Genomic DNA, 14,669 nt, shown 5'->3' on the forward strand with positions numbered 1-14,669 from the left:
TTTTTTTTGTAAATATCAGTAGATATGGAGATTTATCATCCTATGATATTCTTATTCATAACAATGAAATGTTTATATTACCTCATAAAATTGATAATTAGGAAGAGATTTGAAAACTATTTTCTATGAATATTTTAAGTGATATAAATAATGACCTGGTGGAGAGTATTTAACTAGCAGGAGACACATACTAGATGACAGTAAATTCCTTGCTAGTTCTAGATTCTGGATATGCACATAGTACATAGAACGTATGCCCATGCAAGAAAGAGAAAAATGTATAGGTATTATTATTTAAAAATTTAACAAGTTTGGTTTGGATTATTTAAAAAATTGAGGCCTTTAAATAAAACTTAAAATTTATTCGCTATACTTATACCTATCTATATCTATCTATCTGTCGATTATCTAACCAATCTATCAAACTAAAATCCACACATGAATTATAGTCTATTGAAGTAATGGAAATCTCATGAATTAAAATAATTTTTGTAATTCTATTATCTACTATAATCTTTATCTGTCTAAACACTAATTTCTTTTGTTTATTCCAATTATCGCTGTCTTTCAGAAGAAAATGATGGGCTTGGATTTCAAAATGACTCATTAATTCAAATACTATTATATAAGAAGAATCAGTACATTTAGATTTTGAAAGAGCATCCTTTATTTTTTCGCTGATGTCCAAAACAATACTAGTTAATAGAATGACAATTTTCAGGTACAGGATTTTACCTTGAACCAGAAGTGAATATGTTTCTTTAAAAAATAACAAAGAATCTGCTAGGATATTTCCCTCTCCAGGACTTAGCACTCCATATACATGTGGAAGCTTTTATAAACACAATTTTTTATGATAATTTGCCTAATCACTATGCTACAATGTTTGTGAACATAAATCTTTTTGTCTACTTCTTCATATCACAATCACTTTGCCCAGTGATCACTGTTCATATTAATATATTCCATAAGTAAATGTCATTGCAATGTTTAATCACATTTGGTATGAAGCATGAAGATGATTGTCCAAAAAAATATTTTTAAGAAATTTATTAACAGTAATCTTATTACGTTGAGGGTAAATTATTTCAAAACTGATGAAAAGTGGACACCATTATTAATATGAACTAGTTAGTATTCATGGCTATTAAATATAAACATTTGATAAAATTAATATTATCTTTATATATTTACCATATATGTTTATTTTTCCAATACTTAAATTCAGAGTTCCCCATTTTAAATCCAAAATTCTAATATATGTTATATATTTTATCAATTAAAATACATATTACATAGTATTCATATTAGCAACTGCTTGAATTAATTTTCCTTTGAATCGTGAATTCATTATTTTCCTCTGGACTTCCATGTGGGGATCATATGTCAGTCAGATAAAAAGATATTATAGACCATGTATTTTCCTGAGGCAAATCATGAAAGATGTGGGACAAGCGTAGGAGAAAACTGAGAGTAATTCAAGTGAACACTGACTAGAAAATGAAAACTCTGCCTTTCTGCTTGGTACTCCATAAATTTTTTACTATGTCCATTGTGAGACTGGCATAGACATTTACCTCATCATAAAGTTGTGGTGAAGAAACATGAGATTAGTACTATTAATTAAGTAACATCGGTATCATTAAAGCATCCCATTAAGGAAACACAACTGTAAAACATGTTCTCAAAAAATCTGTTAAGTATCATATTAACTCAGTTAAGTCCTTACTTATATTTGTCTTCTTCTTTAAATAAATTACATATGTAAATATTGTCAAACAGTAGCCTTTAAATTTCTATTTGGCCTAATTCAAATCAATAGGAAAATAATATACCACTTAAGTACATCATTATTTGCTACTGCTTAATCCACTGAAAATCATGTGTAATAGAAGGAAACTGGGATGAAGACATGGATGTACATTACTATTAACCTAGAGACCAAGCTGGTTTACACTACCTCAGAAACCTTCAACGCATTTAGAGTACCCAAAGGGTAGGAGATGAGGAAGGTACAAAGATGAGATGAGCCTGTTAGAGACAGACACAAGACAGAGCAAAATAAAGAAATATAAAGATGAATGACAAGGTTACATACATGTGTAACAATACATTTATTCATGGGAATAGAAAACATGAAGAAAGGAAGGCTAAATATTTAGAAAATGTTGATTAAGTGAGCTATACTTCGAAAACATAAAAATATGCACATAATTAAACTTGGAGAAAAATTAGTATGCCTGAAAACAATTAATGCAATTAAGAAATAACAAACTTAAACACATCATACTAGAAATATTTTTGCTGTTAAAACCTAGTCTTGACAGTGCAAAATTCAGTAGCAACAATACAGACTCTGGACAGATCCATCAGTTGTGTCAATATGTCATCTTGATTTTTTTGGAACAATAGAAAATACCTTTGTTATACAATGTTTAATTCTGTCATCTACATGAATCTTTTAATATGTTTTCTCTCAAGTAATTCAACAATTATTGCAGATTTTTTTCTTCAAAGATAGAACATTATGAGGGATAATTTTTAAACTCTTGGTATCTTACTTATAAGACCACAGTACTTAAAAACTAAGAAAGCATATAAATATTTAAACACACAAAATGCATTGTGCATCTGAAAATAAGAAGTCCAATATTTATAAAAGAAGTGATTATAAAGCAATAAAACTGATTTCCAAAAGCCATAAATAAAAATCATTCACAATACATATGCACACATTATTTTAAGGGCTGGAATATATGCAGGTCTAAAAAGTCTACACATATTCCATCCTTGTAAATCTAAATATTCTCCAGTAACTTACGGTTTTAAAAGATTTATGGTTTTAAAATTAAGTCAAAGACCTTCTCTATAACTCCTTTCGAGATCTTAAATAAAAGGTACAATTGAAAGGTATTTAGGATAAGAAGGAGAAAATGTATGTGAAAAAAAGGAATTAGAGTTAGAATTTTAGTAAAGGACACAATGGAATGAAGGCATCCTACACCTAAGGAAACTAAGGGTCCTAAATTATTTTTTAAATATAAAGTTTATCACAAGGATATTAATATTTTATAACAGATTTGTAATCCAAATGTCTCCAAATATAATTGAATACATGACCTAAATGATAAATACAAATCCTGATATATTTTTCTTTCTAGATCACTTAACATGGAATTTTTATTTTTATTTTTAGAAAGTCCTTCTAGTTTCAAGGTATTTGATATATTTACTTTGAGTACTTTCCATTCGTATCCTTTTCACGGTTCTAATGTTAAAGAAGATATTATTTTTCTATTATTTTTTGCTGTTGTTTTGCCAAATGTAACTGTCACTTTTTATTGAAACATCAGAATCAGACATTTAATTCTCACAGTTTTGATGCTTAATGAAAAGTGAAAGTTAAACACAGCATGGTGGCATTAAAAATGCATGGTGAATCCATAGCATCCGCCTCTTAGCCCTTAAGAGAATGCAAGCAACACCAAGAAAAAAATTATACCAAAAACTAGAGTTGTATTTGGAGGTGAGATTGACAAATTATCACAAACACTAAAAAAGTTATAAACAAAGTAGTTTGGACTTAGGGAGGAAAGAAGTAAGGAAATCGCTATCTTATAAATCTAATCTGTAAAATAAGGAAGATCCACATTTGAAATTTAGATAGAAATACTTGAACCTTGAGACTACTACCAAGGTAGCATGCTAAAGGAACAAGTCAATTAAGGAATTAGAAATTTAATTCTATATAATTCTTTTAAACTGCTTTACATAAGCATCAGTTTGTTTTTGAGGGAATTTCAATTGTTTTGCCTCTAAAGTGAAAATATATTAAACAAAAGAAGGCTTATTTCTATCCAATGCTTGAGAAGGAAAATGTTTTCTGTTTCAAGTTTCCAGAAAATCCTCACTCTAATCTCTATTCTATAATCTTAAAAGTCAATCTTTTTACAGGAAATACTCTGTTGAAGAAATTTCTTTAGAAATAGTAAGAATATTATTATTCTCTTTTGTATGTCTCGAAATCCTACTGCATCTTTCTGTACTACTGCACAAAAAATTTAAATCTCCACTGCATATTTTAAAACAGAATGTCATATCTGTGTTTATGGCTATGAATTTCAATTTGTTTATTTATCTAGAGTTTGTCAGTTTTTAGAGTTCATAAGTAGATTGAGAACCTTAGTAATAAAGGTCTTTCACACTTTTTTTCACTTCTGGATAGGAGATTTATTTCTAAATTGGTGAAGTCTATACATATTTTCAGAATTCTCAACACACATAATTATGCAAAGTGTGTGAGGAAGCAAAACAGAGTCACAAGGAGGTGTTATAAGCCTAGGCTTAGAAAACTACTTCTGACAGCATAGTCTACAACAATACTTAATTGGATATATGAATCTTATTAGAAATGTTTCCAAGTTTTTGCTACCCTACTCAAAAGGGTTTGTATATGTTCACATAAAGGTTAACTGTACAGATGGTGACAGAATCACTTCAGAACTACCTCATACTCCAGTTTTCAGAAAAACTAAGCAGTTGCCTAAAGGAGACAAAAGACGATCTCACAAAACTTTGTATCTGTATGTATCTATATGTGGACTTGTGATTCAAGGCTTTAATTCTATAATCTCTTTTTATGTTTAACAGAAGTATAAAGCAGTAACAAATAGCATCCAGAAATACATGATATTATAATAAATGGTTTATCTAGTACCTTCTTCCTTCTAAGAACAAAATGCAAGAAATTTATTTTATAGCAAACATATCTCCAGTGAAATCTGAGATATAAATTATGGCTAGTTCATAGCCCAAGATCCTTGCATTTTTGAATAAACACATACCTTCTTATAGACATCTATTTTGTTGTCTGACTTCCAGTAAAAGTAATGAAAGGAGGGTAGAAGTTTTTTTTTTTTGTAATGTGCTTTCATTCACAGAGTTAATTCATGTGAATATTTTAATAAGGTCTTTGGAATCATGTAGAATTAAGCCCATAGTTTAAATTAATATCTGAGTCTATTTTCTTAATAGTATAATGCCAAATAAATACTAGTATTGCAAACATAGTGAAGTACGATATTTATAAGGTTTCAGAATATAAGAGCTTCATTTTGTCATTTTATGTATAAAATTTTAAAGCAAATTATGATTTAGAATATAAATACATTTTAAATATAAGAAGTGATCTAAATGAAGTTTAAAATTCTAAAGATGTTGAGTGGAATCTACAAATACAAATTGGTATAGACCATAAAGTGTTCATAACACTTTTATTGAATTTAATATATGCACAACTACATACTCTTCTAGGTAACAGTGATGATTTACATTCAGTCATTGAAAGGTCTTTAAAAATCAAATGAGTATTTTAAAAATCATTTTGCCATTAAAAACTGGTATGCTCTGAGACAATACATTTAACCATCTTCATTGATTTATTAAAGCATTTATTCTACTTGTTTGTGTACATTTGATCCAGCTGTATGAAAACTGGTAAAAATGCCCATATAAAGTAAAATCTGAAGAAAATTCATTTTCATGCATTTGTATTTAAGGTATCTCTGAAGCTTTTGAAAACAGAAGTGAAATTACATCAAATAATTCATGCTGACAATACACATACTTTAGTCCATTTGTGGAAATCAGAGTCTTTCTAATAAAGCATTTGAAATTACTTTTCATTAATATTTATTTTTTAACACTGGGAATTTTATAGCTGATGGAAATTTAACAAATTTATATTAGCTTCATGATTACTTCATTTTCCTTCACAAGACTAATGGAAAGGATGGATAATAAGAGATTCTTAAGTAACTTCTTTAGTGTAAATGATGAAGGGTCAAATGGATGCAAGGAGGAACGAAGTACACAGGAAGGATAAAATAGTCTTAAGCACAAACCATAAAAAGTGATGACTGTTAGAAACAATGATTAGTGTCATCTCTGTGGTGTGTGAAGATGATAAGTGAGATAGTTTTATGGACATTGAAGATGTATCACTGCAAACAGCAATAAGCATATGAACTGGAAATCAGGCAAACACTAAATGGTGACTATATTCATTTTAACTAAAAGACCATAAGTTAAAGCATTGCATTATATTCTCAAGCTGTGAGACAAAGACTAGGACCTTGCTTGGGGTGCAACCTATGTTCATTTTATGTTTGTTACATTTGAATCTATAATTTCTTATTAAATAATTTTCACTTGCATGCTTTCATGAGGCTTAAAGGAAACAAATTCCTGTTAGACTTTCTACAATTTAATGTTTGATAATAAGACTATGTATATATGAAATTGAACAATTTTACTACAGCAATCTGAATTTCAATAGATAATTTTCAAATAAAATATATTTTAAAGAATTTAGAAGTACTTTGATATTTCAGATACCTATAATAAACATAAAGAGTACAATAAAGAAACATTTACCATTTTTATCCATGGAATTTGGTTCTGATTGTTTTTTGCCAATATCAGCAAAGGAACGAACAATGGGAATTCTATTGGTGAGTTTTTTCTGATTCTGGTGGTGATGCTGTTTCATCAATGCCTCGTGGACCCTGTGGCGTACATCTTCATTGAGCTGACCTGAGCTCACTTGTTGGTCAAGGACCATATCTGAAGAAGGAAGGCAGGAAGATTAGCACAGCTTTCCTGTGGTGTGCCAGTAATGAACCACTGAGTCCAATATTCATATGCTAAATAATATTATTCACCTTAAAATAGAAATCAATTCTTTAAAAATCTCTAAGTATGGTCTCACAAACAGTTTATCTTTATAGAAATGATGCACAAGAAAGATGGGAAATTTTTTATTATAAACCATTCCATTTTAAATACGTAACGATCTCATAGAGTGTGATTCTTCAAGTGGACATAGTCATATTGAAAACAAAGTATTTCATACTTATATTTTAATACGGTTTTTCTCTCTTTTTTAGTAGAGAATAATTTCCACATTTCCTCTTTAAGCAAACAAAAGTCCATCTATAAAAATCTGATGCAAGGATGCTTAGGCATCTACCTAGTTGTTCGCATTTGGAGTGTAAACCAGGGCACACGAATATAAAGTCAGTCTTCTCAAACCTTACTTGAAAATATATTTATATTTTAAAAAGTCTTCTATAACTGTAAAACAAAAAATAAAAGGCTAGATTTCAGAAGGCTATATTTAAGCAGATTAAGATTTACCATATGCAATGTTAGAAATGCCTATAAAATAAGTAAATGAATAAAGGCATTTTAAGTGTCTTGGTAATACAACGATCACCTCGATAAACCTCAGTATAATTAATCTGCTTTTAGATGATTGATCAAATGTTAACTCTATTTGATTTTTTGAGACTCTAAACCCTTATGTGAAGCAAGCAGATCACAATGAATTGTCTTCCACTAAAGATTTTAAACTTAGCAGAATTCTCCCTTATAAGCGATGTTTTCCTTCAGTATGAAAGGGAAATAGACAAGAAAATAGGCTTGAGTCATTATATCACATTCTAGCTGTGTGATATTCTAAAGTTGAATAATCTCAGGGTCCTTATTTGTAAACTGGAGACAATATCTATCTCATATGTTGATGCTAGGACTAGACATAAGGCACAGAATGCCCGAATTGGAAGATCGAGACCCTCAGTGAATATTTCCCAGTACGAGATTTCCTTTGCAATTTTCATTAAGTAAGTATGGGTCCCTGGTTTGAATTTTATGGTTTTAATGTAGTTTTAATACATCCATCTGTATTTTATAATAGTATATCAAGTGGAGATAAAGTCAGGTTTATCAATAACAGAAAAACCTAATCAAACTAAAATAATGAATTATGTTGGTTCACACAACAGATCAAAACTAGGCTAGATTTAATTCCATTTTTCTGTGATTCTGTCAGCTTTCTCTTCCTCTAGGTGTGAGCTTTAACCTCAGGCTAATTTTCATTATTGTCAAAAAATGGCTGCCAGAAAAAAAACAAGGAAATACATATTTTTGTTCAAATCCATAGATTCTTTGCCTTTTTGTGACTTTTTCTTAAAAGAAAAGTTATTTTCCCCCTTCCCAGGAAAAATTTTCCTATGTCCAACTGACACAGCCCAGCCTATGTTGAGCCAGTCATTGGCAAAGACGACCAGCCTCTTTATGATTGGCTTGGACTTATCAAGAACTGCCCTTCACTCTAGAGTCAGTTCTCTAAACCAGAGGTAGACAAACATTTTCTGTAATGGGCCAGATAATAAATATTTTAGGCTTTGAAGACCATACAATCTTTGTCACAACTAATCGACTCTGCCTTTATAGCACAAAAGTACATGTACACAAATATGCATAGTTATGTCTCAAAAAAACTTTGTTATGGACACTGAAATTTGAATTTCATATAATTTTCATGTCACAAAATATTAATCTTCTTTTTATTATTTTTCAATCATGTAAAATGTAATAACCTTTCTTAGCTCATAAGCCTGACAAAATCAGGTAGTGGGCCATATTTGCATACAGAGAATAATTTGCCAACCTTTGCTCTATCACTTTGCTGTTTACAATGGAAAAGATAGAATGCAAGTTTAGGAGTCAGCTGTAATGTAACATTCACTATAATTATTTCCAAAGTCTCTTCCAATTCTGAAAATGCATATTAATATAGGATATTTCATCTATATCTAAGTTCTTTGGAGATCAGTAGTTCTAATACTACTAGATTAATTTGGAATAAAGGAAATGATTAATTGTCAGCATACATGACTTTACATTAAAACCTTGCTAAGATGGAAAATTGTATATAATAGATGAATTATATACTTCATAATGGGAGTTGTAAATCAGGTTATTAATTTACCTAATTTACCTAATAAACAGCAAAGAGATACCAATGTGAGGCGGTTTCATCTGTAAGCCATGATGTGTATCATCAGTTCAATATTCTAATCAGAGTCAAAATGAATAATATAATAAACCATGCACATGGTTATGATTTTTAATTCCTACTAAAACACAGTAGGAATTTCCAGGCTTGAGCACTACAAAAACCTATAAGTCACTAGCTTCACAGTTTTTCAGAGATAAGATATTTTTTAAAACAGTTACATAACACAAAGCAAATAGGAAAAAAAAAAAAACATTCATCGGCTGCACAGTAAACTCCTCTGAGATATAACTTTATCACATAATATCTTCGTGAACTGGAAAGTTAATCATCCTGCTTAAGAATATGAATTATATGGAGGTGAGATTCAAGTACCAAAGGGAGTCAGATTCACTAATCACATTGTTCTCTTCACTACTATAACATATGTTAGTATTAACCTTGAAAAGTAGGAAAGGATAATAGACCATAATGGCTTTGGGCCCAGAGTCAAGTCCTACAATCTCAGCAGGCTATGATGCCTACATAATAGTCTTGCCTGCCAAAGCACAATGCCAGGATCTGGATGATAAAGAAACAGGAAGATAAAGGATAAATAGGTTACACTCTTCTAGCACTAAGCTAGCTCTGGAAAAACTAGTAGCATTCATGTAAAAGGCCTCAGAAAATGAAAAATTATTTTTCATTCTAATCAGGCAATTATTTTATCATGACCAATCCATCTTGATTACTGAATGAAAGCCTCTAGAGACCATGAGATTTTACAGATTCTATATAAAGCTCTGATTTCTTTAATGATTATTTTATAAATTCTTTGTCTTAACTTTAAAATACACTGGGGGAGGAATGGGAAATAGTAGGGCTAAATTCTATAGTTTTATTGATAGCACTAACAGGAGTGGGTATACTAAAAATGTAAACTACTTTAAAATGAGAATACTTACTTTCTAGACCAAGGACAGTAATAGTACAGGCATGTTAAAAATATATATATATGACTATTCCTATTTTCCTAAATTTACAGATTACATTAAGTGGAGCAAATTATGGATTTTTACTTCAATAAAAGATTTTAGAGAATAAAAGTTATTTTAATGAGAGCAGTAACTGATAATCTGTCCAAGGTACTAACTTTGGTTTAGTTTTAATTTCTTACTCTCATTGATAGAATTAGGTAAAAATATATGCCCTGCAGAGAGACAATTTCCAGTATTCATCTTAACATTGCTGAATTTCAAAGAGATTAACATAGGCCATAAAATTGCCTATGATTTATATAAATAAAATTTAAAAGCATTTTAATTTAATCTCCACGACAGAATAAATTGTGGTAAGAAAATACATCTGGAGAATTTTGAATTTGAAAAGGTTAAGTACTATTTTGAAGGAAGAAGTTTAAATTTATTCTGAGTTCCTTGAAACATTGGGAAATAGACTTTTTAAAATTAACTTTATCCAAAAGAAAATCTTACTTTAATTATACCAGAAATTCTTGACAGACCTGCCAGATGCAAATGGATTTTCTCCTGTTAAGTCTATAAAATCTCTTTAAAGAATTATCTAAGAGTCTATTAGAAACATCAGAACATTGATATAAAAATCCTTCATCATTCTAAAACAATATCTGGGTTATAGTCTTCTGCTAAGAAATATCTAGAAAACATTAATGCAGCAGAGCATTCGCGTTTAGAGCCCTTAAAGATAAATTATTATTCCTGGCTTTTGGAAAATTGACTAGTGACTAACATTTAGTAACTGCCTATTGTAGAAAAATATGATAAGAGGTAAAAAATTCCATGTCTTATTGTTAATCACCGCGCTCACAAATTATCATGAAATAAAACAAAATGTATAATTATAGGTTAATCAAAAAAATTGTTCCCATCACCGCAAGTGGCATCTGTGATATATCACTTTCTGTTTATCTGTTTATAAAATGGAGAAAGAGTTCCTCCCTACGTCATACAGTTGCTGTGATAATAAAATATAATACATGTGAAAATAATTTACAAAGTTAGAAGTCTTAAAAATGTAAAGCATATTTATTACACACTTTGTAATACAGCTTAAATTCACAAAGTAAAAATGAGTAAGTAAACAATAAAAATAATTATGAGCTATAGAAAAAATGTTTAAATGAGATTTTATTAAGGGTAGAAATAAACATCTTTCAATTAAATAAGTCAAATTATAATCTAAGGTCATAATGATCAACACAAGTATGTGTAATCATGTTTTTCTATGTGGCATTAGCTCTACACTATTCATATCTTATAAATGTCATTTTACAGACCAATCTACATTGAAAATGGGACATTCAACTTGGGCTACTTTAGAGACAGAAAGATACAGATTAATTAGAAGATCAGAAAGCTATTTGGGATATTAAGACTTCCACTGAACTACTTTCATTTGTAAGGATAAGCTTAAAAGCTACAATTTGCTTTAAAAAACTAACAACCTTCACACATTTTACAAAACTGAGTTTGAGGAAGAAGGTAGGGTTAGGGAAAGGAAGCATAAATTTAGACAATAAAACCAAGCTAAGGTAATAAAATAAACAACAGAGTTTTAGCAAATTAATGAGACAAGATTTTACCAAAAAATTCATAAATTCATAAAGAAAGCAGTAGAAATTATATGCTTTAAGAAATATAAAGCCTGGTAATACTATGAAGCATATTTTCTGAGGCTAATTTTGCAAGATTGACGAATCTGACAGCTTCAATATATGTAGCCAGTCCAACATTCATTTAGATTAATCCATTTTCAAAGGTAATGCCTTCACTGATATAAGTAGCAGAAATAAGCTCATCTGGGGTAAAACCTTTAACCCCTGAATTTCAATTTCTTTATTTATGAAGTAAAGATAACAATAATAATATTAAGCCCCAAGTTTGTTTTAAGTATCAGAAAGACAGTGTAGAATTATAAAAAAATAGCTTCCTAAACTGCAGTTTCCTAAATTTCAAAATACTATGAAAAGCCCAACTATCTGATTCCTAATTAAAACATAAAGATGTTTGGTGGGGAATCTCACAAAAGATGGGTCCAAGATGCCAGGCAAGAAAACCCTGAACTCACCTCCTCCTATACATACACCTAACATACACCTACATACAGAGGTATTCCTTCTAAAGAAAGCTGGGAGCTGATTGACCAAATTGAGAAGGGTAGGAAAGACAGAGAGTGACAATAGGTCATAATGATGAAGTGACCTGCAGTAGGAAGAAATATCACTGAGGTGCCTATACAGACTTGCCTGCCCTGGAGCACAGCAAAAAAGACAATTTAAAGGACACCTAGACTATATGTGAAGGAAATTCATTTATTAACCCTAGTGTTTGCCAGATGAGCAAGGAACAACTAGAAGTCTCTCTAGGATCAGAGGCACCAATGAGCCATTTTTTACATTCTCCCTCCATCTTGATAGAGTGGGTCAGTGTATGGTCCAGATATACAAGCCAGCCTGTCAAGTGTGCCCCAGTGCGCCCCAGGCCTCAAGCCCACACCAGCTCGAGCTGTCTTGCCAAGGCATCTCCAGTGCAGAACGCTCATGGCTCATGCCTACTCTAGCTCCATCTGTCTTGCCAAGATGACCCCAGAACAGCATGTCCTGGGATCCTCAGTCCATGTGCACTCCAACACCAGTCATCCCACTAAGGCAGCCCCAGTGCAGTGCACTCCAGAACCTGCACAATCCATGCCTAATCCAGCTGACTTGCCAAAGGGATCTGGCGAAGCACACAAAAGGGGAAAAAACATAACTAGAAATAAGAAAACATAGGCAAGAAAATAATCTCACTGGTAAAGTAGATTACCAGTGGATCAGCCACTTAAAAAGCTAGCAAGAAGTTTAAAAGACGAAAGTAGTAAAATCAACTAGAACTACGATAAGTAGTTAGAAAATACACAAAATAAAAAGATGCAAAATACGATGTCAGAAACATAAAACAGGGGGGAGTAAAAATGTAGAGCTTCTAGACTGTGTTTGAATGACTTTCTAGAATATGTTAAATGACTATCACCTTAAAATAGATCGGGGGGTGCGTGTGCATGTGTGTATATGTGTGTATCTCGACATGTATAAACTTCATGGTAACCTATGACCTACAACAGATATACAAAAAATAAAGAGAAAGGAACATAAACATAAAATTAAAGGAAACCATCAAACCACAAGAGCAGAGACCAAGAGAAGAAAAAAAGAACAGACAACTATAAAAACAACCCAAAAAACAATTAATAAAATAGCAAAAAGTATATATGTATTGACATTACTTTTGATGTAAATGGACTAAATGCTCCAATGAAAAGACATAAAGTGGCCGAATGGATAAAAACAAAACAAAACAAAAACCAGACCTATCTAATAATGCTGCCTATAAGAGATTCACTTCAGAACTAAAGTCTACATACAGACTGAAAGTGAAGAGTTGGAAAAGATATTCCATGCAAGGGGAAACAAAAAGAAAATTGGAGAAGCAATAATTCATATGAAATAAAATAGACTTTAAAACAAAGACTGTAACAAAAGACAAAGAAGGGTATTACATTTCTAAATATTTATGCACCCAACATAGGAATACTTAAATATATAAAGTGAATATTAACAGACATAAAGGGAGAAATTGATAATATTACAACAATAATAGGAGACTTTAATAGCCCACTTACATCAATGAATAGATCGTTCAGACAGAAAATCAGTAAGGAAACATTTGACTTAAAGGACACATAAGGCACAGATGAAGTTAATAGATATACAGGAAACATTTCAGCTAAATTGCAGAATACACATTTTTTCAAGTGCACATGGAACATTCTCCAGGATAAATCACATGATAGACTGCAAAACAATAAATTCAAAAAGATTTGAAATAATATCAAGTATCCTTTTCAACCACATGGTATGAAACTATAAATCAATTACAAGAAGAAAACTGGAAAAAAAACAAACACAAACATACGGAGATTAAATAATGTGCTACTAAATTACTAGATTAAATAATGTGCTTCTAGATTAAATTACTAGATCAAATAATGTGCTTCAGTGGGTCAATGAAGAAATCAAAGAGAAAGTAAAAAAAAAATACCTCTGACAAATGAAAGAGGAAACAAAACTTTCCAAAATTTGCGGGATGCAGCAAAAGCAGTTCTAAAAGCAAAGTTCAGAGCAATACATGCCTACTTCCAGACCAAGAAAAATCCCAAATAAACAACGTAATTTTACACCTAAAGGAACTAGACAAAGAACTAACAAAGCCAAAGCTGGTAGAAGAAAGAAAATAATAAAGATCATTCTGGAAATAAAATAGAGACAAAAAAAAAAAAAAAAAAAAAAAAGAAAACAAAAACCAAGTCCTTGAAAAAAAAAAAAAAAAGCAAGAACTTAAAAAACTCCAAAACAAAAAGCCAAAAACAAAAAACCTCAAAAGGGAAATTTTCCAAAAAAATTTTTTAAAAATAAAAACCGGCCCCAAAATAAAACAAAAAAATTGAAGAGGAAGGAACACTTTCAAACTTACTTTATAAGGCCAATATTACCCTGATCCCATAATTAAAGACACCACAACAGCAACAACGAAAATACAGGCTAATATCCCTGATGAATATAGATGTAAAAATCCTCAACAAAATATTAGCAAATCAAATTCAACAATACATTAAAAGGATCATATGCCATGATCGAGTGGAATTTATTCCAGGGATACAAGGATTGTACATCTGCAAATCAATGTGGTATACCACATTAATGAAATGAAAGATAAAAATCATATGATCATCTTAATACAAAGAAAGCATTTGA

At 30.7% G+C, this 14,669-nt stretch overlaps 1 protein-coding gene across 1 annotated transcript in view; it reads right to left on the reverse strand.

Annotated features, from left to right (window-relative positions):
- SLC4A10 (solute carrier family 4 member 10) overlaps positions 1-14,669 on the reverse strand; it is a 178,910-nt gene that overhangs the window by 94,295 nt on the left and 69,946 nt on the right. Inside the window, exon 6 of the mRNA XM_023528479.1 lies at positions 6,436-6,624. Within this exon, the coding sequence (XP_023384247.1) occupies positions 6,436-6,624 (189 nt within the window). The remainder of the gene's footprint in view (positions 1-6,435; positions 6,625-14,669) is intronic.

Source organism: Pteropus vampyrus, unplaced genomic scaffold (genome assembly GCF_000151845.1).
Source record: "Pteropus vampyrus isolate Shadow unplaced genomic scaffold, Pvam_2.0 Scaffold2, whole genome shotgun sequence".
In the NCBI taxonomy this organism is placed as follows: Eukaryota; Metazoa; Chordata; class Mammalia; order Chiroptera; family Pteropodidae; genus Pteropus; species Pteropus vampyrus.